The 23,091-nt window shown below is 48.7% G+C and overlaps 1 protein-coding gene across 1 annotated transcript; it reads right to left on the minus strand.

Moving 5' to 3' along the window:
• Positions 1-1,827: 1,827 nt before the first annotated feature.
• Positions 1,828-22,716, minus strand: MORC4 (MORC family CW-type zinc finger 4). Its single transcript, XM_069811697.1, is given in 18 exon segments — positions 1,828-1,955; positions 1,958-2,048; positions 2,146-2,306; positions 2,418-2,660; positions 6,090-6,264; positions 8,270-8,442; positions 13,111-13,171; positions 15,001-15,187; positions 16,331-16,379; positions 16,381-16,410; positions 17,111-17,146; positions 17,148-17,229; positions 19,153-19,286; positions 19,465-19,624; positions 20,149-20,296; positions 21,079-21,284; positions 21,809-21,941; positions 22,458-22,716. Coding segments are annotated over 18 exon segments (2,394 nt in total). The 3' UTR covers positions 1,828-1,889.
• Positions 22,717-23,091: the final 375 nt, after the last annotated feature.

The raw sequence follows: 23,091 nt of genomic DNA on the forward strand, positions 1-23,091 counted from the left end.
ATAAAAACAAATGCAAGTCTCCCAAACACCGTGAAAGGAAAACTTCAACTCATTGGGATGTCCTGGTGCAGATTCAATCTCCTCAACAGCTCTATTGAAAATTAAATGCAAGGAGGGCGTAGTCCTGTGGTTTGAGGACCAGCTGGTGAGATGTCAAAAGCAAAAAACCAAACATGAATGGAGTTAAGAATGCTACCTTCAAACCATGAATGGAGGCAGATAAGGGAGCTACCTTCAAGTTCAAACGTTACCACCCACCGTACTGACCTGAAAACACAGTAAACAGCACAATCTGACAATGTCAAGAGAGGTCACAGAAACAGCTCTGAGATGTAGAAACACGAGCTGAGAACGAAACAGGATTCAACCAGACAGGAAGTCAGGAACAGCAGACACAGAGACAGCACCTACACACTGCAGAAAAAACAGTTGTATAGACACGTCCTTTCTATCTCCACTAGCAACAGTGAAAGTAATTAATGCGGTAATATGTGTAAGTCCAGCCATGGGGGAAAGGACGTGGCAAAGTCCTTACCACGCAGGATGGGGCACTCTCTGTCCACATAGCAGTGTTGCTCAACACTGACTTTCAGGAAACACATACTACACGTTTGGTGATACCACCTAAGCCACTGGTTTCTGCCACATGGTCTCATGCTTTTCCAGGATAAATTAAGTGTTTGAGTCAAAGAAGCAATGCTGTGCTGGCCATACATGCACCCTCTCCTTCACACCCAGCATCCGGGCAAGAAAACCCAGTTCAGGAAGGACAGCGAATGCATGACTGTAAGGCGGGTTTCTCCTCAGCTCTTTTAAGCCAGTCATTTTATACCTGGAGGAAACCATGTTTGATTCAGGAAGCTTCTGAGCTGGAAATAAGTACAGGCTTGAACAACATTGAACTATATACACTTGCCCTTGCCCTTAGTATGCTGGAAGCAGTATGCTGCAGCATCCTTTGGTCTGAGTGCGATTGTTCCCCTGTGAAATGCTCTTGAACCCCACGTCTTCCGCCAAACACCCCATCATCCTCAACATTTCATAGGTTAAAAGGATGGTCATGCTGCTGGCTAAAGAAGAGTCTAAGAAAATAAGCCTAAAAAGAAGGTTTAAAGGCAAAGCTCCCATGCAGGACAGCATCTGTTGAAAGAAGCTGGGCTCAGCCACGTTAGCCCAGAGCCTCGAGGCAGATCTGACTGCAAGCCCCAGCATCACCATACCACCTACTGTTCCCATAGCTACACAGGAAGATAAATTTAGTTCAAGGAACCTTGTGTTGCTACATTATTTAACAAACAAACAGACGCACTCAAGAGGAAAACACAGGCAAGGACCCAGTTTAGCTGCTGCATGGACTGATCAGACCTATGGACTCAACACTGCTTCCCAGAGTGAAAGAGCCCAAATCCTGAACCTCAGCACCACGCTGCTCTAGCCCAAGCCAGTCAGCTCTGTTAGGCACAAGAAGACTCCAGCATGGCCACAGAGGAGTGCCTGGGTTGCACTCTCCTGAGATACTTCCTGCACCAGGAGCCAGGCAGCCACTGCCAGCGTCTCCTTGCCCCTCTGCTACTCAACCCAGACTGCTAAGGAGCGCAGCAAAGAGGCCGTCTGGGCTGTCCACTGGCCAGGCATGACCCAGCCTGGCTGTGCTTGGAGCCATGTCCATGCTGCAGTCCCCTCTTCTCACACCACCTCTGGGTTTCCACTGCCTGGAGAACCCCAGCACCCAGCAATAGGGAGCAGAAGAGCCACGCTGGTCCTGCAAGACCAGAGGAGGGTGAGGAGAACCCCCTGCCCCACCAGAATGATGACCTAGACCACTAGTAAAGAAAACAGGGTTTTATTAATGATCATGTGCAAAAGGCACAGTGGCAGGGGAGAGGACACTACTCCAACATGAGGTTCGTCTCCTCCAGTATGGTCTGCAAGATCTCATCTACCTGATCCAACTCAGAAAGTTAATATCCTGGAGCTCCAAGTGGGTGAGGATGAACGAGAGAAGCCAGCCCACATTCATAAGCAGGTTCTTAAGTTTCTCCATAACACTGTGGGCAAGAGGGCAAAAGCCAAGAGGAGAGTTAGTGGTGAAATCCCAGATCTGATATCTCCCATCACACACCCAGCTGCTATCCCCCTTCCTACCATGAGTACCATGTGCACTGGGGTTCCTTCCTCCACTCCATTCTTACCTCCATTACAGACCCAACACTGTGCAAGGGATCCAGCAACAAGGTGCCACAGTATAGGATAGACAAAGTATGGACAAAGCACCTTTCCATAGGGCATCTTTGAAGCCGGATCAATTATTTGGATTCATCTGGTGATTCCACCTCCTCACAACAGCAGGATCCTCACTTACAACCCAGCTACCTATACAGCAGGGTGATGGATACCAGGGAAGCAGCGTCCTATGGAAACAGCAGCCCACAACGACTCCTGCCCTCTCCCCCCACCTTAGGGATGACAGGGACTGCCAACCAGCCAACCCACAGCTCTGACCTCATCAGGTCTTCTTTCTCTGGGCCCCTGCAGGAAACCTGTGCCTCCCCCAGCACCCTTAAGTGCATCTCTGTATTCTTGAGTCTCTCTGTCAGTTCAGCCTTCTCCTCTGCAGGCCTCGCCAGCTTTGCTTTCTGCTTCTGCCACACAGCTTGGCACTAACACGTGTATTTCTTGCTGCAGGGCAAGCCTTCTGTCTTCTGAGCTCTGAGCAGTGCCAGTTCCTGTTGGCATTTCAAGAACTCTGTTTTCAGGCAACACTCTTCATGCTCAATTTTCTCCACCTGAAATGGAAGGAGGGTGCATGCACAGGAATGATATCAATTGGTGTCACAGTTTAACCTCAGCCAGTGTCATGGTTTAACACCAGCCAGCAACTAAGCACCACGCAGCTGCTCACTCATTTGCCCCCCACCCATTGTGATGGGGGAGACAATCAGGGAAAAAAAAAAGTAAAACTTGTGGGCTGAGATAAAGACAGTTTAACAGGACAGAAAGGAAGAAAAAAAAAAGACAATAATAATAATACTACTATAATAATAACAATATAAATTGGAATATACAAAACAATGCAATTGCTCACCACTTGCTGACCGATGTCCAGTTAGTTCCCGAGCAGCGATCCACCCCCCCACCAGCCTCAACTCCCCCCCAGTTTATATACCAGGCATGACATCACATGGTATAGAATACCCCTTTGGCCAGTTTGGGTCAGCTGTCCTGGCTGTGTCGTTTCCCAGCTTCTTGTGCCCCTCCAGCCTTCTTGCTGGCTGGGCATGAGAAGCTGAAAAATCCTTGACTTAGCAGAAACACTACTTAGCAACAACTAAAAACATCTGTGTTATCAACATTCTTCTCATACTAAACCCCAAACATGACACTATACCAGCTACTAGAAAGAAAATTAACTCTATCCCAGCTGAAACCAGGACAGCTAGCAACTCAGCCCCACAGAGCAGCTCACTCAATTCTCCCCCCCAGGTGGGATGGGGGAGAGAAATTGAACGGTAAAAGAAAACTCATGGGTTGAGATAAAGAGAGTTTAATAGGTAAAGCCAAAGCCATGAGCACAAGCAAAGCAAAATAAGGAATTCATTCCATACTTCCCATCCGCAGGCAGATGTTTAGAGCCCACATGGAATTATTGGGCACCAAAGCAAGCTCAGATCAGGTCACTACTGCACTTGTACTGCTTCTTGTAAGGCTCACCCTCCATTGGTTCAGGTGGTTCCTGCTATAGTAATTCTTGTAACATGCAACTCAAACCATGGGTTACAAACAATTTAAAGGTATTTCCATTATAATCTCCACCCTTGGTCCCACCGGGTCAGGTTATAGGGTTTAACACTGCAATGCACTCCTCCCCTTGCCCCTGCTTTGGCTCGGACTTATCCATGGATCCCAGTCCCTTAGGGGCGTACCTGCTCCAAGTGGAGCCTTATCTATGAGCCACAGTTTGTTCAGGGGTATACGTGCTGCGGCATAGACTTATTCACAGCCACAGTCGCTTTGAGGTGCACCCATTCCAGTATGGCCTTCTCCATAGGCCATGATGCCTTCAGAGATATACCTGCTCCAGTGTGACCTTACCCACAGCCACAGTCCCTTCAGGAGTGAACCTGCTCCAACACAGCCTTACCCATGGCTGCAGTCCCTCCAGGGGTGTACCTGCTCTGTCGTGGGCTTATCCATGGCCACATGCTTTGAGGTGCTCCAGCATGACCTCATGCACAGCCACAGATGCTTCAAGATGTACCTTCTCCAGCATGGACTTATCCTTGGGCCACAATCCCTTCAGAGGTATACCTGCTGTGGCACAGATACAACCACGGCCACAGACGCTTCGAGATATACCTACTCTAGCGTGGACTTACCCACAGCCACAGATGCTTTGGGGTGTCCTGCTCCTGCATGGACTCATCCACAGGTCACAGTCCCTGTGACTCGAGTTCACACTGGAGTTCCAGCCTGTCCAATACAGCAGCACAGAAACAGCAGCAATGCCCTGGCCATCTGCCAGCCCAGGCGCATCACCATTGCTGTTATCAAAATGTTCCCAGGCACAGCAGAGTAAGATGATAAGCAGTACAGCGAGCAACAAAAGCAAAAAGCAGCCACCAACGAGGACTAGACTCTTATATTTAGTAAGGCAAGCAAGCCCCGTGGCAAGCACAGGAGCCTGCCAGTTAATAGCTAAACAGCAATAACGGCTATAAATTTGATCTAGCATATTCCAATCAAATCTGTCATTATCTCAAACCCTTCATGCCCCACAGTGGGCGCCAAAAAGGACTGCTGTGGCTTAACCCTGGCCAGTAACTAAGCCCCACACAGCCACCTGCACACTCTGCCCCAGTGGGATGGGGGAGAGAATCAGAAGGGTAAAAGTAAAAACTCGTGGGTTGAGATAAACACAGTTTAATAAAGCAAAAGCTGTGCATGCAAGCAAAGCAAAACAAGGAATTCATTCACCACTTCTCATTGGCAGGCAGGTGTTCAGTCATTTCCAGGAAAGCAGGGCTCCACTACAAGTAATGGTTACTTGGGAAGACAAAACGCTGTAACTCTGAATGTCCCCTCCTTCCTCCTTCTTCCCCCAGCTATATATGCTGAGCATGATGTCATATGGTATGCAATATCCCTTTGGTCAGTTGGGGTCAGCTGTCCCAGCTGTGTTCCCTCCCAACTCCTTGTGCCCCCCCAGCCTACTCACTGGCAGGGTGGTGTGAGAAGCAGAAAAGGCCTTGACTCTGTGTAAGTACTGCTCAGCAATAGCTGATCAAGGCTGGTTTAGTCACAACAATAAAATATAGCACCATACAAGCTACTATGCAGAAAATTAACTCTATGCCAGCCAAAACCAGCACAAGCAGCAAGATAAAAAGAGCTCTGCCAGGCCTGAAGAAGTTAAGAGTCAGCAGATAAGGAAGAAGCCCACTACATTCTTTATAGAGAAGTGACTCCTCCTCAACCCACTTTCACCTGCTCTCTCCAAAACCCTCCAAACCAGCAGGGATGCACAGCCACAAATTCATTACCTTGCACCGGAGCACATCTCACACTGCTGAAATAGTCTTCAGTTCCACAAAGCAATTCTACACTGCTCTTTTCACATTCTCACACTCCATTATGCCCGCCTGTTCCTGTTTGTTATGGACCTGCAATTCTCTTCCTCCTCTGCCTCCACTGCTGAGGCATGGGCCTTTCTCCACCTTTGATCTGTCAAGTCTTGCCTTCCATCCAAAACGGAAGAGCCGAGGGGGAGCTTCACCACTTGCAGCAGCCTTCAAAACACCAACTGCCACAAAGAACCACTTGTCTATGTCTTTCGTCCTCCTGTATGAATTTACACACACTTAAGTCTGTGTAGACACACTTAAGACTGTAGCCTGTCTTTCTGCTATTAAGTTTGACATTTGCTTTTCCAGCTTCCCCTGGACCACACCAGTCTCCGTCTGACCTCCTGCTGAGCTACTGGGTAATGCTGGAGTCTCTGCCTTGAGGCAGCATGATACACTTAGCAGGGATGGTGCTGCTCAGATTGCCAGCTGCTCTTTGAGCAGACAGGTGTGCAAGCTGCCACCTACATTCATATCCTCCTCGTTTATGTACAGAAGTTTTTCCCTTTCTTGGTAAGGTACTGCAAAGCTCTTCTGAAGGGGAGAAGTAGGAGGGCTGAGACAAGTCAGGTCTGGGGGTGAAGCTTCCACTAGGTCACCATGCTTTTCCAGTATTTCTTCTTTTATGGTGAACTTTGGCTTGCTGGGGAAAAAAAAAGAAAGAAAAAGAAAAAAGAAAAAGAGAGGTTGAGCAGGCTGAAGTGCCCCCAGTTGACAGCACAGCTAACCTCAGACCTCAATACCTGCTGTAGCTGTAGCAAACTACCAATGCCGTGACTGTGGGGATCAATCCTCCACCTGGCCAGGTGTTTGCTGCCCCAGCACAGAGGACTGCTGCTGAGAGAAACTCATGGCATCAGCCTCTCTCTATAGCATAATGCTCCTGACGCTCACTCTCATTTTAGGACAAGCAGCTATCATGCTCATTTCATGCAGGGGACATGTCAGTAGCAGAGCTACAAAGCCCAAAGACCCTGGTTCCCTACCTACACAGCCTCACCGCCTGTCTCCCATCTGAGATAGCAGTGGGGTTGAACTGCAGTCTCTGAAGAAAAAACCCACAGAAATTTGCTAAATGTCCTGTCTGAAATACACGTGCCTGACACATTTCACTAAACATGGCAGGCAGGTATGTTTCTGATGGGCTGCCATTTCAAGCTTCTTCAGCTATAAAATTATTTGGAGCATGTTTGTCCACAAACCCAACCAGATCTTGTGCCTGTCAGTGCCCTGGATACCTGACCCATTTGTAATGCAATCAAAAGCCTGACTTCAGGATGGGAAAGGCCAGTCCCAGTTCATCTGTAAGTCTGTGTTATGGCCCAGGCCCTTGGATGGATTCTCAACAGTGCTGGGCAAACAGGACAAGGAATGTGGGCACAAGGAGGAACACAGGAAAAAGAAGAGCGTGGGGGAGTTATAAAGATGTTGGGAGAGATGAACAGGGTTGGAGAGCAAAGATGTTGATGGAGCTTGTTGGAGGTGCTGTGGAGAGCTCATGTTTGGAAAAAGTAGTTCAGCATGGCAGCAGTGAAGAGAAACAAGAGGGGCCTGGGCAAGGAAAACAGGAGCAACAGGAGATGTTTGGCCCCACCAGCATGATGAGAGAAGCAGCTTTGAGAATTACTGCTCTGAGCCAGCCAGGGATGAGCAGGACTGTTCTTATCACACAATGTTTTCAAAGTTGCTGTAACCCAGTGGCCTTCTCCCTCCCCAAGATCCTGTCAGGAGGAGAAGGTCAACCAGATAGATCTGCAATCAACCAACCAGCTGCATCACGTGCAAAGGGCCACAGAGAGAGAGAGATGCCAGGTCCCCTCGACTGCTCTCATAACATGCCAGCAGCCCCATTGCAGGCCTCTCCCTGGGCAACCGGTGGGCAGGCCCAGTGTGCACGCAGAAGGGACAAGTGCAGGACACAGCCAGGCAGCCCCTCAGCCAGGCAAGTAGTGCCACCGTGTGGGAGCAGCCCACATTGCTCTGTCATGACATGGGCAGTAAGGGTTTCGGGAGGCAGTGAAAGAGAGTTGAAAATCAACCAATCAATCAATCAATCAATCATATCTCAATCCCCACCCCAAAAGTTGAAGAGACTGTGAGAACTTATCCAGAGAAATTCTCTCAGCCAGAAACCTGATTCCTTGCTGGAAGACAAAAGGTATCTGGCTTCTCTTGGGTAAAGATGTCCTCTGTACAGAGTAATTCATAGACACAGAGAGCTGAATGCTCCAGCAGTGGACAGGCAGTCACGCCAGCTGCCATCCAGACTGACCACAGGGCTGGAGACTGTACGCATGGAGGTGAATTTAGCTCACAGGGGTGTGAAGTTGTTAACACTGATACACGGAAACCAGGAGGATTTAAAAACACCAACTTGGCAAGGATTTCTGTTCCTCTCTCTGTTCTACCCTGTTCCCCTTTTCACTCTGGACACAAGAGGATGAAGGAGCATTTGAGTCCTGCAGACCCCTCTCCCAAAAAGGGACGGAAGGTAAGACTACCCAGGACGGATCCACTAGCTCTGGCCAGGGCTCCTTGCAGCAAACTGCATCTCACCAAGACCTTCCACATGGCCTCAGTGCAGACCACAAACAAGGGACAGAAGACAGAACATGGTGTGAGGCAGTAGCCTGCAACCTACCACTTACCTTGCTGTTACGGGTCTGGTCTTCTCCTGAGGTCCATCTCCTCTCTGGACTATGGTCATCTTTTTGAGAAAAGGGGGAAAGTCAGAAGTCCCTTTTTCTTCAGCCTCCAGCTTCACAGTGCAGGTGAAACTGCTGGTCCAAGCAGACAAGGGCACTGATGCAGGGGACAACACCTGGGGGAGAAGTGAGCTTGAAAAAAGTGTGAACAACAGCCCTTCAATATGTCAGTTGCGCCACAGGAAACCAAGCCTTAGCCAAGAGGAAAGAGGCACAGTAAGACAACCGAGCCTCTTCTGTGCAGGTTCCACCAGCCAGGTATTAAATCAAGATCCCCCAGCAATAACTATCCTTGGGACTCAACTAGGAAAGATCAGCTCCGGGTCCCTATAACACCTGTTTGGCTACCAGGGATGTTATCTCCATTACAGACCCAACACTGTGCAAGGGATCCAGCAACAAGGTGCCACAGTATAGGATAGACAAAGTATGGACAAAGCACCTTTCCATAGGGCATCTTTGAAGCCGGATCAATTATTTGGATTCATCTGGTGATTCCACCTCCTCACAACAGCAGGATCCTCACTTACAACCCAGCTACCTATACAGCAGGGTGATGGATACCAGGGAAGCAGCGTCCTATGGAAACAGCAGCCCACAACGACTCCTGCCCTCTCCCCCCACCTTAGGGATGACAGGGACTGCCAACCAGCCAACCCACAGCTCTGACCTCATCAGGTCTTCTTTCTCTGGGCCCCTGCAGGAAACCTGTGCCTCCCTCAGCACCCTTAAGTGCATCTCTGTATTCTTGAGTCTCTCTGTCAGTTCAGCCTTCTCCTCTGCAGGCCTCGCCAGCTTTGCTTTCTGCTTCTGCCACACAGCTTGGCACTAACACGTGTATTTCTTGCTGCAGGGCAAGCCTTCTGTCTTCTGAGCTCTGAGCAGTGCCAGTTCCTGTTGGCATTTCAAGAACTCTGTTTTCAGGCAACACTCTTCATGCTCAATTTTCTCCACCTGAAATGGAAGGAGGGTGCATGCACAGGAATTATATCAATCAGCAAGATAAAAAGAGCTTTGCCAGGCCTGAAGAAGTTAAGAGTCAGCAGATAAGGAAGAAGCCCACTACATTCTTTATAGAGAAGTGACTCCTCCTCAACCCACTTTCACCTGCTCTCTCCAAAACCCTCCAAACCAGCAGGGATGCACAGCCACAAATTCATTACCTTGCACCGGAGCACACCTCACACTGCTGAAATAGTCTTCAGTTCCACAAAGCGATTCTACACTGCTCTTTTCACATTCTCACACTCCATTATGCCCGCCTGTTCCTGTTTGTTATGGACCTGCAATTCTCTTCCTCCTCTGCCTCCACTGCTGAGGCATGGGCCTTTCTCCACCTTTGATCTGTCAAGAAGAATCAGAATATCTTGAGTTGAAAGGGACCCACAAGGATCATCAAGTCCAACTCCCTGCTCCTCACACAACTACCTAAATCTAAACCATATGACTAAGAGCATTGTCCAGACGTGCCTTGAACTCTGACAGGCTGGGTGCCATGACCACTTCCCTGGGGAGCCTGTTCCAGTGAATGACCACCCTCTTAACTTTCTCCTAATGTCCCATCTGAACTTCCCCTGATGCAGTTTCACTCCATTTCCTATTTCTGGTCACCAGAGAGAGTAGATCAGCACCTCCCCCTCCACTGCCCACCATGAGGAAGTTGTAAACTGGGATGAGGTCCACCCTCAGCCTTCTCTTCTCCAGGCTGAACAAGCCAAGTGAACTGAGTGGCTCCTCCTAAGTCTTGCCCTGAAGGCCTTTCACCATCTTGGTCGCCCTCCTCTGGACACACTCTAATAGTTTCATGTCCTTCTTACACTGAGGCGCCCAAAACTGCACACAGTACTCGAGGTGGGGCCACACCAGTGCGGTGTGGAATGGGGCAATCGCCTCCCTTGACTGGCTAGCTATGCTGTGCTTGATGCACCCCAGGAAATGGTTGGCCCTTTTGGCTGCCAGGGCACACTGTTGACTCATATTCAATTTGGCCAAACCAAACCCCCAGATCTCTTTCTGTAGGGCTGCTCTCCAGCCTCTCATCCCCCAATTTGCATGTATAACCAGGACTACCCCATCCCAGGTGCAGAATCTGGCACTTGCTCTTGTTAAACTTCATATGATTGGTGATTGCCCAGCTCTCTAGTCTATCCAGGTCTCTCTGAGGCCTCTCTGCCCTCAGGGTAGTCCACAGCTCCTCCTAGTTTAGTATCGTTGGCAAACTTCCTTAAGTACGTTCAATTCCTGCATCCAGATCATTTATAAAAACATTGAAGAGCACTGGCTCTAAAATTGAGCCCTGGGGAATGCCACTGGTGACTGGCCGCCAGCCTGATGTAACCCCATTTACTATAATCCTTTGAGCCTGACCTGTCAGCCAATTGTTCACCCATCATATTATGGACTTGTCTAGCTGTGTGTTGGACATTTTGTCCAGAAGGATACTGCGAGAGACAGTATCAAAAGCTTTGCTAAAATTCCCAAATCCCACATCTACTGACTTTCCTTGGTCAACTAGATGGGTGATCTTGTCATAAAAGGAAATGAAGTTCATTAAACAGGACTTTCCCCTCATGAACCCATGCTGGCTATGACCAATGACTGCATTGTCTCTCAAGTGTTTTTCAATAACTCCCAGAATAATAACTCTCCATAATTTTACCAGGCACTGAAGTAAGACTGACAGGCCTGTAATTACCAGGGTTTTCCTTCTTACCCTTCTTGAAAATTAGGACAACATTTGCCAGCTTCCAGTTGACAGGGACCTCTCCAGACTCACAAGATGGTTGAAAAATAATGGAAAGAGGTCCCATGATGACGTCATCCAGTTCTTTCAGTACCCTAGGGTGAATCCCATTGGGCCGCATAGACTTATGTGCATCCAGCTGGAGCAGTAAGTCTCAAACAAGTTCAGGTTTGGCTGCGAGTTTATTATCTCCTCAGCCATGGTCTTCCAACACAGGACTCTGGGGGTCCCAGGGCCCATCAATGGAGTTGAAGACAGAGGTGAAGAAGGCATTAAAGGTCTCTGCTTTGTCTACGTCCCTATTTGTGGGGTGACTGACCTTGTCAAGTAACGGACCAATGTTCTCTCTGATCCTCCTTTTGCTGTTAACATATTTTTAAAAAACCCTTTTTGTTGTCCTTCACAGTACTGGCCAGCTTGAACTCTAATCAAGCTTTGGCCACATGAATTTTCTCCCTACAATGGCGAAGAGCATCTCTGTAGTCCTCCTGTCTTGCCTGTCCTTGCTTCCAATTTCCATACACCTTCCTTTTCCACCTAAGTTCTAGCAGAAGATCCCTGCTCATCAAGCCGGCCTTCTGCCCCACTTTGTTGACTTCCAACACTTCTGAATTGACTGGTTCTGTGCTCTTAAAGGATGGCTCTTAAAAAGTGACCAGCATTCATGGACTCCAGTACATTCAAAAGCAGATTCCCAGGGGACCTTACTAACTGGTCAGCATATTGGACCTTCAGAAGAGGGTCTCCTATGACAATAACCTGTCTTTTTTTCTTAATGGAAGCAATTTTGATATGGGGCACAGGCCGACTTGACCTTGGCAAAACCTCCAACCTCGATGGACCATCATCCTCATCACTGTGGTTCCACTTGCAGAGCCTCTTACCTATTATGCAAGGGCACCTGGGAAGGTGGGGTAGTCATGGAGGAAATGTGCCTGCTGCGTGAGGCAGGAACTTGTTGCCATTCCCCCCCGTCCCTTAAGTCACCACATTCTGCCAGGTGGAGAGAGGATAGGGAATCCTCCAGATCATGTGTCCTGTCTGCCCGACAGGCCTGTCCCAGGAAAGGTAGGGTGCGGTTCCAGTAATCTCTCTCTCTCTCAGACTCCCAGATATTCCTCAACCTAATCACCTCCTCCCGGAGCTCTGCCACTAAGCTGAGGAGTTCCTCTGCTGGGGTGCACCTCCCACAGGTGTACTCACTGCAGCGATCCAGTACTGGTATAAGAGTATGGCACGCTCTCCGGCCTGGCACCTGGGAAGGGGTTTGCTTTATAGCTGTGGGGGCTTGGCCATGGCTGCTCCTGGCACCACCCAGGTCTCATCAGCTGCTCTCGCATGAGCTGCCAGCTCCTGGTAGGTCTCTCCGTTAACGCAAGGTTTCCCCAGATCACAAAACTCCCTGGCACACTGTGCCAGCGAGTTCTGCTACAGGTCATGCCAGCACTGGAACTGCTTGCCTCATCTCACCTTCATTCCAAAATGGAAGAGCCAAATGGGAGCTTCACAATTTGCAGCAGTCTTTGAAATACCAACTGCCATGAAGAGTTCCTTGCTGCAGTGTCACAGAGCTCCCTGGAGAACCCATCCTGGGCAGCCATGTCCAAAAGACACTTCTCCTGAAAATTCAAAACATCAGAGTCTTTAATATAACCAGTTAACCTGAAAATGGGGAAAGAGGCCACACAGGACCAGAGCTGCAACCCCAAGAGAGGAAACATACAGCTCCCTGCATCCTCTTCTAGCCAGGAGAGCCAGGAAGGAACACACTAGGACTAGGCAGTACAGGGTAAGATTGAGCGCAGGGACTGGAACTGCCCTGACACCTGTTACTGTTAAGAGTTTTAAGCACGTCCAAGGTGTACACAAATAAAAATCAAAGTCTCATTTTATATGATGCTCTGACACCTTCACATGTTGGCATCTCTCTTGACAGGAGGAAACACGAATAACAGTGAGGCAGGACTGAGAACCTGCCAAGCCCTCCAGCATCGAGACTTTCCCTGTGCCGACTCCTGCAGCCTTCTCCCTCCTGCCTCACTTGCTGTTCCACACTCTCCCCAGATGATAACAATCTCCTCTTCCTCTCTCCGTCCAGCTCCCTAGACCAACAAAAGGGAAAAAAAAGAGCAGGTTTCTCCTTGCTGTCTTACCGAGGGGTAAAACGTTCTTTCACCTGGAGAACAACAGGTCAACAAGAGAAAAGCAGCAGACATCTCCTGTATGCAGGACACCCAATGCCTCTCTTTCCCCCATCCTTGCTCCAGGTAGCTGAGCTGCAAACTGGAACTGGATATACTCACCCCTTCTGGCATTTCTGTCTATATCTGGGTCTCTTCTCCTCATCACTGTATTCCTGCTCCTAGGGTGTCAAACAGCTTCTGCAACAAGACCAGTCAAGCATGCCTAAGTGTGTGAAAGAACAGTTTGACTCATCTCTTCCACCAAAAATCTCCATGGTTTGAACATCTATGCAATGTCTCTAATCCTTCAGGATTTCAGATAAAAGAAGATCAAGAGAACAGCCGAAAAATCAAACTTAGCTTAAGTTTCCCTTTAGCTTAAGGGCTAAAGGGAAAAAGAGCTACTTGAATCCCAAAATAACATAGACAAAATGAAGTACAGACTATGAGACAGAGTTCAGCACACCACTTATAATGCCAGTCATTTCTGCTTCAGTTTTGAGTTGACAGAGAAATGCATCATAACCCATGTGGGCAGCATAGACCACTAATACCAGCTGCTTCAAAGGAAAGGAACTGTCAGTCATGAGTTATGTGGAAACAGTCTATTGGAAAAGTTCCCTCTAAGTACCACTATACATTTGCAGTGATGTCCTGAAACACAAGATAAAAATCCTGCATATACAGGTTTAAAACAGAAATGTAACTGTTACTTTTCTGGCAGCCACAAGTACTGCATAGATGTTTTCACTGAACTGTCCAACACATTCTTAGGTCTCCATCCTCAGATGATACTACTAACTGAAATTATCTGTACACCTAGACAATCCTAATTACTCCTTCTACAGTACCTTACTTGCTTGCTCTGGTCTGCCACCACCTTGCTGATTGCTCAGTTGAACCAGGTCAGTCTGAAGGTACTCAGGAATCCCACAGTCTGTTTGACTGCCTTGACAAAGAACTGTCTGCCATCTGTAATCTGTGCTGCTTCCTCTGCCAGATCACTCACTTTTAATGTATCAAAGAGCTTTAAATTGAGGCAGTCCTGTATTAGCTTCCTCCTCTATTGAAAAGTGTCTTTATTATCTAGTTTCTAGGCTATAAAAACTTACTCCTCAGCCTCCAGGGCCAACTGATTTCCTTAATAGTTTATCATGAAGGCTATCTTATCTATCTTTGTGGAATGCTGAACTTCAACAAATAACAGCAATTCAGCCGTATAAACTGGTTGCACCCTGGAATTTGTTGATCAGAGAAAAGGAATTTCCTTCAGTAACGTCCTGACAGTTGGTCTCAGTCCCAACTCTACCAGTTCTTTCTGCTTAGCATTTAAGCTGATATTCTTGGTAAGGAAATAAAGCTTTTTTATTCTCCAACAGGTCAGGAGATCTCAACAAGAAACTGTATTTTGTTATTAGCAGTTTTGCCATTTGACTGTAATTCAATCAGCACATTTAACTAAAACCCATCCAATCCTTCAGAAGCACTATAATTTAAATGGCCAGATTCCTCTAGATCAAAACCTGTTATTTTAAAGGCATCAAGAGAAAAGGGGTCAGGCAGTGACTCAAGCAAGCATACTGTAACATGTTCCTATTTTAACATCGCCTATTTTAATGAAGATTTACATTCACAGGTATGTGGAAGGAAAGCAGGAAGTCAAGCATTTGACAGAAACCATTTATATTTCAAGGATGTGAGATGGCATTGAAAAAAGTCATCCAGGACTCAATTCATGAGTCTCCCACCTGTATCTGGGAAGGGGATAGAGACAACAAAACCAGCTTTCTGGTAACAATGTAGAGTCAACCTGGTCAGGGAGCTTCCTCCACTTCAGACACTCTTCACATTGTACCCATGTCTGGTCTGGTCTCTCTCTGCAAAAACTAATGCTCAGTCTGAGTATTTCAAGCATGGAGTAAACACCAGAAAAGGCTGTTCAGAACAAGTGCTGTCACCTGACCCAAACCAATCCCAGCCCATTTGGCACAGCACATGGGATGGTCCAGGGCAGCCAACATGTCTCTGCTCTCCCAGGGACACCCTGCCCATGGTGTGGCATCCCTCCCAGTAACCACCAGGCCAAATTCCACAGGTTCAAATCTCAATTCCCTATAGGAAGGAGTCCAGTCATCCCTCGGCAGCCTCTGCTCCTCGTGGTGGTACACTGCCACCTCACCTTGGCCAAGGGAAAGCCCCCAGGCTTTTAATGCTGGCAAAGATCAGAGCAGCAGCAAAATGATTCCTACGCTATCATGCAAGCTACATCCACATTTCCCAAATTCATCTGTGCCATCTTCACTTTCCAATAGCTGTTGAGTTTCTGTCCCAGCACAGCAATTGTCTGTCTGGAAGGAAGAACTCCGTAAGAAGGTGCTAACTTTGGGCAACTCCTACTGGCGCAACAGGCAGCACAAGGAACAACCAGGGCAAACACAAACCACTTCCCCCAGAACTTGACTTAGACCTGTGACTGAAGGTTTTAGGTTGGCACCTTAACAGCCCTTCTGTATCACCCACCCCACAGCTGCAAAAAATGGGCCAATATCATCACAAAAACATTCAGACTACAGGTCTCTTTCCCCAAGTACAACCTTTCCCAAAGTGTGGAGTGCTGCACCCCCAGGAGAGCAGGGGCTAGTCCCTGAAGGGAGGACATTGCCTGCTTCTGCTGTACCCCTTAACTGGAGCTCCACGTGAGCGTTCAACTTTTTCTTTTGGCTTCATAGGTGTGTTCTCAGTTTGGGCGGCTCTGCTAAAGCATACATGAACACAGGCTCCATTTTATTTCAGAGGAGTCTGCTCAGGGCCGGAGTCTTGTGAGGGAATGAGCTGAAGGAACACAGAGGATGTGTCCTTTCCTCAGCCCAAGGCTATATGTTTGCACCAGACTTTCAGGACAAAATTCTCCATGCTCTCTAGGGGCACTAGAGGAGGAAAAAACAGGCCAATCTGAGGCTACTTCACAATAAACAGACCTAAGAACATGTGCAGTGCTCAGAACAAAGGTTGTATCACAGCAAAACCCTCTCCAAGCAGCAGCCTTGGGCACAGGTCTCTCTTACTGGCACTCTTTGCCTTCTTCAAACTCCTCTTTGTTGTGTGCTCGATTCAGGAAGTTGCATTCTAATTATAGCAATCACACCTACACCACCTCCCTGCACCAGGGTCCAGAAATGAAGGGAGAGAGCTGCTTTAGCCAATTCTGCTCAGAACAAAAAGAAATAGTCCTTCGGGGAGCGCTGACACTCCAAACCCCTGATACAGAGGTTGATGGCAACACCATGGCCTGTGCATTGCATGCCAACAGCACATATGAGGTACAAACACCTGGCAAACTCCCCTGCAAAGGTATTTTGGGCATATTATACTGAGGCTTTTTCTTCCAGAAAGCAGAGCACAGGCTGGCTTAACTAACAGACCAGAATTATCTGTGGCAAAGATGGTCACCTCCAAAGTATGCCATAGCTCTGAGATGCTGCTGCAAGATAACACCTAGAGGCAAATGCTTCAGCGATCACTTCCCAACAGAGTCCAGGCTATTCTGCCAGAGCGGATCCTCTTCTGGAAATCACCCTGGAGGAGAGGCAGGCTGCCCATCCTCTGGTAGCACCTCCAGCCACAGCAATATTGAACAGTAGCTGGCCATCTCTAGTTACCCAAAACCTGGACAGGCACCCATTGTGCAGATGCACACACTGATCTGATCCTAGGGATATACCAGGTCTCCTTGTTCAACTCTGGACACCATGCAATGTGCATGGTGAAGCAAGGACCTAAGACAAGCCTGCTCTTTGCAAAGCCCCATTCTCCCCTCTCAGAGTTAAAAAGGGGTAACAGACAAGTCCAATTACCCACCTTCCTTTGACAGCCCACGTTCTCATAGGATCTGATTGAGCAGGTTGCTGTGGTACATCATGATCCCCTAGTGGCTTTTGTTCTTGCAGGTGAATCCAAAGGTGATCTTCACCCTTTTGCTCTAAGGGAAAATGTGTCAAGAAAGAAATAAACAAGAAGCTCCAGAGGAGGAGTGGGGGAGATGCACAAGTTCCACAGAAAGGAGTGACACACTCCAGAGAGGCCGCAGCATCAAGCAACCCACACTGAGTTCCTCAGCACACCACCTTCTCTCTTCAGCACAGAAAAAGTGCTCAGCCTTGGCCTGCTAACAACAACCCCATGCATGCAGCCAGCAATCACAGATAAGAACACGCATAACTGACTGAAGGGGAGTTGGATACAGCTGTACTGAGCGGAGCCAGTCTGTCACTGCCAAGTCAAAATATGCCTTGGTGATAGCTTTAATAAAAACTCTGATATGCATTTATATTACCCTGATAATAGAACAGGCAAGATCTGGCCAAAGAAAACTGCCTTGGACTATATCACAAATGAGATAACTCATGACTAAAAATTCTACTTGTGGTTAAAAGATAAATGACCAATGTTTACAAAACCAAATCAAGCACATCCAGTCAGGGCTGAAGAAATCTTAACAACTAATGACAATACTAAGGTCCATCAAAGAAGAGCAAGCTCTCCTTCAGCAGACTCCAGTTTCACAAATTCCATGTTAGACAGACCGCTATTAGATAGGGAGCTGTGGGTTTAGAATTAAAGTATTTCATTAACTACTTTTTGTCTAAATATATTTTAATTTGCTTACTTCTTAAGAGTCAGAGCTCATATGTTTGCAATGTATGTAGTCATCACGTGCTTTCCAATACAATGCTACTTTATCTGTACACTATAGGTGCTAAACTCCAAATCTCAAGGATCTGTCATTTTATGCACACCCACTATGCAAGGCCAAAGCACCTATGAAAGCAAGTGGAAAACCACTACTGCTTGGGCACTACCACTACAGGTTTGTAACCTGCTGCATTTCTGCAAATCATGTCAAGACACAGTGGCTGTGCAATCCCTGGAGAGAGCATTAGCACACAGATGGAAACCACTGTGAAGCTACAAAAGCAGGAAAGCAGCTTTGTTGGTTCTCCAATTCCCAAGTACGTAGGTACAGAATTTAAGTAACACCTTTTCATCTTTGGTCAATCTTTTCATATTAACGTAAGCACAGAAATTCACAATACAAAATGACCTTTAAAGCACGTAGGAGGAGGGGGAATAAAAGATGCTCAGGTGTAGTTTGAAACAGCTTAAGCAAAGTTTTTTCTGGAAGAGATTTAAAGGGTATATTGTTCTTTGCACTTGGCTTTACTTGGGGATACTGCTTTCTACTCTGTGGACACTGCTCTCCAAAAGGACGTCAGCAGGTAAGCCAAAAAAGTCATCTTACTCCCAAAGAGCTGGGGTGGCCTAGGAGTGGCTTTTGGGAATGAGAATCAACGTGCTCCAGGAACTCAAATGACCAACTTCTAGTCAACTGGGAAAAGTCAGCAACCAGCTGCTGATGAACAGGACAGAGGAGAAGAAAGGCTTTTCTGGTCTCATTATACATTTTGATAAAGTGTTTTTTCCACTGAATTGAATAATGCTGTCATTTAAAATACATTTCAGCAGATATTTTCCCAAGCAAAACTGACCAGTCAGCAAAAGCTTAAGCCTTTGTCCACCTCATTCTCCCCTGACACAGCCCATTGGCCTTGGGGTATGGCAGAAACTGCCTTGTGTACAAGGTGAGCCCTGAGCCCTATCACCCACTGCTCCAGCAGAAGCAGCTTCGAGGGCTCCCTCCTAAGCTTCACATCAGGATTTGGCTTCTCAAAGGTGACCAGAAGACAGGATGGAGAAGATAATTCAGCCTCTCTATTCATTTAAATCCTGGGTTTCTTTATGCATCAGACCAGACGGGCCTAAGCCCAGCTGTGAGGTTGTTCTGGAACCCCGCAGTGTGCTGAGGCTGCTGTGGGAGCAGAGTGCCAAGAGGTAGCAGGAACGATATGATGAATCTTGGCTTGTAAAAATCATATTCAACATTGGCCAGGCTCTTGGTGATCAGCTGAGTGTTCACCTTCTTCTGTTGCAGGACAATCTGCATGCAAGGCTTTAGGTACAAGATACCGCAGTATGCCTGGGAAAGCATAACAGACAGCACAACAGAAGAGGCAGGAGAATTCTAGTTGCATGTAGTCTTTTCCAGGTGAACCCAAAATCTATTTTGGATTTAATGTCTTTCATCCCTGTGAGTCATGCACAAAATAAGGCTGGGGAAGGGCTATCCTGCTCCCTTTCAGCCCTTGTCAACTTACCTGTAATGAGTACTCCAGTTCTGGGCCAGGAAACTCTGGAACCATCTTCTGAGAGTGCAGAACCTTTGTGCTGGGAATCTCCCCATCATCTGCAAGGAAGTCCGCTATCTGAATATGCTCATCCGTATCAAAATCCAGCTCCAGCTCCCCATCTTTATTTCTGAAAAACACCAAACACAAAAATAAAGACAGTCTACAATCATCGGCACCCCGGTCTACTCTTCTGTATCAGGACCCCAAGGGAACTTCCAGAGGAGCAGATAAAACAGCATATTTCACACACTCCATGGATCTCATTAGTCAGTCGTTTAATTACAGGTATTTCTGTGCAGAAGACCAAAGGAGCAGAACACTTCAGAACAGTCTTAATAACACAGAAATATGGAAGTTCCATTGCACAGATGGGAAAAGGAAGTAAATGTATTAATTTGTTTCCCCTGAAAAAAAGAGCACACCTGCAACAGACAGAACTAAACCGATCTCTTAACTTCCAGCATGGCACCCCAAGCACTCAGTCATACAGAGGGAAGCGGGAGAAATCCCTGCATTTGTTCCTCCAGTGGCCAGGCTGGATGACAGCAGGCTTAGACCACCCAGGCCAGGTGCTGTCCTGAAGCTGTCTCTGCTTTTAGCTCTTCCCCATCCTCGGGCACTGCCACCTCGCCACATGTCCCAGCCCCATACCTGCGAATGTTCCCAATGAGGATATGCGTGCCCTTTTTGCCTGGAATGGCACTGAACTGTGGCAGCAGCTCCTCCCTGGTGTTGAAGACAGTATGCTCCAGGATGGCCTCCAGGCTAGGCACAGAGCCTTCTGTAACAACCATTTTCTCTAAAAGCCACAGTTGAGGAGAACAGGGTTGCCCAGTCCATCTACCTCCCTTTTGCCACAGGGCACAAAAAAAATCCAGCTGCTAAGACTTGGCCACAGGCCTGACACTGTGGGGAAGTGTGACACAGGAGAGATTACAGGTGGGTGGTCTCAGAGAAAGACTGAGCCAGGACAGACATGACAGTAGGATGCTTTGAGGAAAAACACTTAAAAGTACCAAGCCAAGTCGGGGGCAACAATGTCATGCCAGCTGATAATCTACAAGCAGTGCTGGGGAGCTGTATGTTCTCAGCTCCCTTTGGCATGAAGGAAACACAGCCTGGAAGTATGCCAGCATGCCCGGTTGGCACCAAAGGCCATTACAGGTGCAGAAAAGTAGCAGAGAGCATAGCTCCTGGGCAGGGGATGTGTACATGAGTCTGCATGGTGGGGGGAAAGGGACAGAAAAAGGTAGCCCATAGGTCGGTGGCCTGACTGCAAAGGCTTTCCAGGAGCCAGGTTTGCAGCAGACACCCCCAAGCAGATGCATGACAAGTTCAAGCCCAAGGAAAAAGGAATAATGCTGCATGGCAGTGTGTTAACAGCAAGGCCTGCCGCAGGGACTCTCCAGGTGCAGCACTGATTACAGTCATTCTCACCCTCTCCAAACATTGTGCTGTGCACACATGGCCAAGGGACAGCCACTGGCAGCCTGTGCCCTCAGCATCGTGGCAGTGCCACTGGCCCCCCATGTCCCTTTGGAGGAAGGTAAGCAGCTCAGCCACTCAGCCAAGAGAAGATACCATTTTGCTAGTTGAATTACACCAGTGGGATAATCACTGTCTCACCACAGACACAGTCCATGGAGGTCTGGGAAAGCTGCCCCATGCTGAGAACCCTTCCAGTCTTGGTGAAGATGATGGCATCCTTCCCCAGCCGCATGGAGCCAGACTTCACAGCCTTCTCTGTGAACGCAAAGCTGAATCTCTTGCCATTAGCCTGCCTCATTCTCTCTCATCGCTATAGAAAAATACTTCACATAGAAAGATGAACATGATGTAAACATATCCACTAAAGCCATAACTCATTTCAGCATCCACAGGGTAAGACAGACAAGAGGGAAAACTCATCCGTAACACAAGTCTACAGAAAAGGACTCTTGGTTTGACTTCAGGCACATACATTCAGTTTTATGCAGACATTCTCTATGTCCCAGCACAGAAGTACCACCTCTGCTTATTACACATTTTGCACACCAATGAGCCAAATGGTTTATGTTAGGGTGGTTAATGACAAGCAAAAAGTTTGCTACGAGTCCCTAGACCACCCATTACACATTGAGGCAGACTGCATACACACGTAAGAGCAGTTATTTTGCACCTCTACGTACTGGGAAGGCAAGGAAGAAGCAGTGAGAAGTGTATACATTAATGCTAGATGCTTACGATAAGAAGCCAAAGGGCAGTAGCAATGCTTGCAGGAGAGGAGAATCCAGCCCAACAGCTGGATGTGGGAAGGCTCATAGCTCATTACCTCAGTGTGCGGTAGAGTCTGTGAGGAGTCATTCCTGTCTTGTTATCCATAAAAGTTAGACAAAGATGACCCCTGAGCTCCACAACGTCAATGCAGAAAAGCTTAGCTGTCACACTGTGATGCAAAGCAATGTCTACGGAAAGAAGAAATAACGGTATTTCACCCTTGGTCCCTCCCAAACCCTCTTTGCCCTCAAGTCAGTTCCAAGGAGCAAAAGCAGTTTCCCAAACCTCCTCTCTTCCAAATGGAAGGTTGTGTCTGGGAAGGGAGGTGGCACGCTGGCTAAACCTCCAGTCGGCGGGGAACATCGTTCTCAGTGGTGAGGCGGGGCAGCTGTGCTGGAGCCAGGCAGCACAAAGCACACGGGGACAGCCGCGACGCCAACAAACGGGAACCGCTGCCACCGGGGCTGAGGGTGAGCTGTACAAATCCAGCCAGCAATCACCGCAGCAACTACAAATAAAATCTCCGTGATCTCCGCATCCCCTCGGTGCATCCCGCGCATTACGGAGAGGCTGCTTAGTAAATCCGCGTGGATTTTTTTTTTAAAACACACCACAGCTTGTAGCAGCCCGGCCAGCCTGAGGCCATGGGCTTTCTGTCAGGGTGCACCAAGCCCTGTCCGGGGGCAAGGCCGGTGGGCCCCTACTGGGGCCCCTCTCCCCTCGGTGCCCGCTGCTTTCCGAGCTGCTCGGCCGCAGCTCTGCAGGTAGCAGGGCCTCATCTGTGGGGGCAGAGACAGCGACAGCAGATGCCCGCCCCGGTGCCGGCCCGGCTGGCCACAGCCGCGCCCCCCGCTCCCTCTGCCCGCCGCCCGCCACAGCACGCCAGCCCCTGCGCGGCGGCGCCCACGCGGGAGGGCGGGCTGCTGAAAGCGTTAGCGCCCCGCCCGCCGGGCGCGGCGACATGGCGGCGCCCGGTGCCGTACAAGAAGATGGCGGCGCCCGCTGCCGAGCCGCAGCTGGAACGCTCCGGCAGCACCGGGGGAAGGCGTGGGGAGGTCCCAGTGGTCAGGCCGGGCTGGCAGGGGTTGCGCCAGCACACCCCAGCCTGCGCGGGTGGCCGGCAGGAGCCTCAGCCCAGGGCACGGACCTCCAGGGGCACGTGGGTCTGGACAGGCCTGGCCCTCGGCCTGGGCAACTCTCCCGGGGATGGGGGTGAAAGCAGCCCCGGGAGCCTACCTCTGCCACGGCCCTGCTCTCCCTGGGGACAGGGCGGGCAGACGGCGGTCTGTTTACAGCTCTGGGGTGCTGGGGCCCAGAACCACCCCGCGGCAACACCAG

The sequence above is a fragment of the Haliaeetus albicilla genome, chromosome 23 (genome assembly GCF_947461875.1).
Source record: "Haliaeetus albicilla chromosome 23, bHalAlb1.1, whole genome shotgun sequence".
NCBI lineage: Eukaryota > Metazoa > Chordata > Aves > Accipitriformes > Accipitridae > Haliaeetus > Haliaeetus albicilla.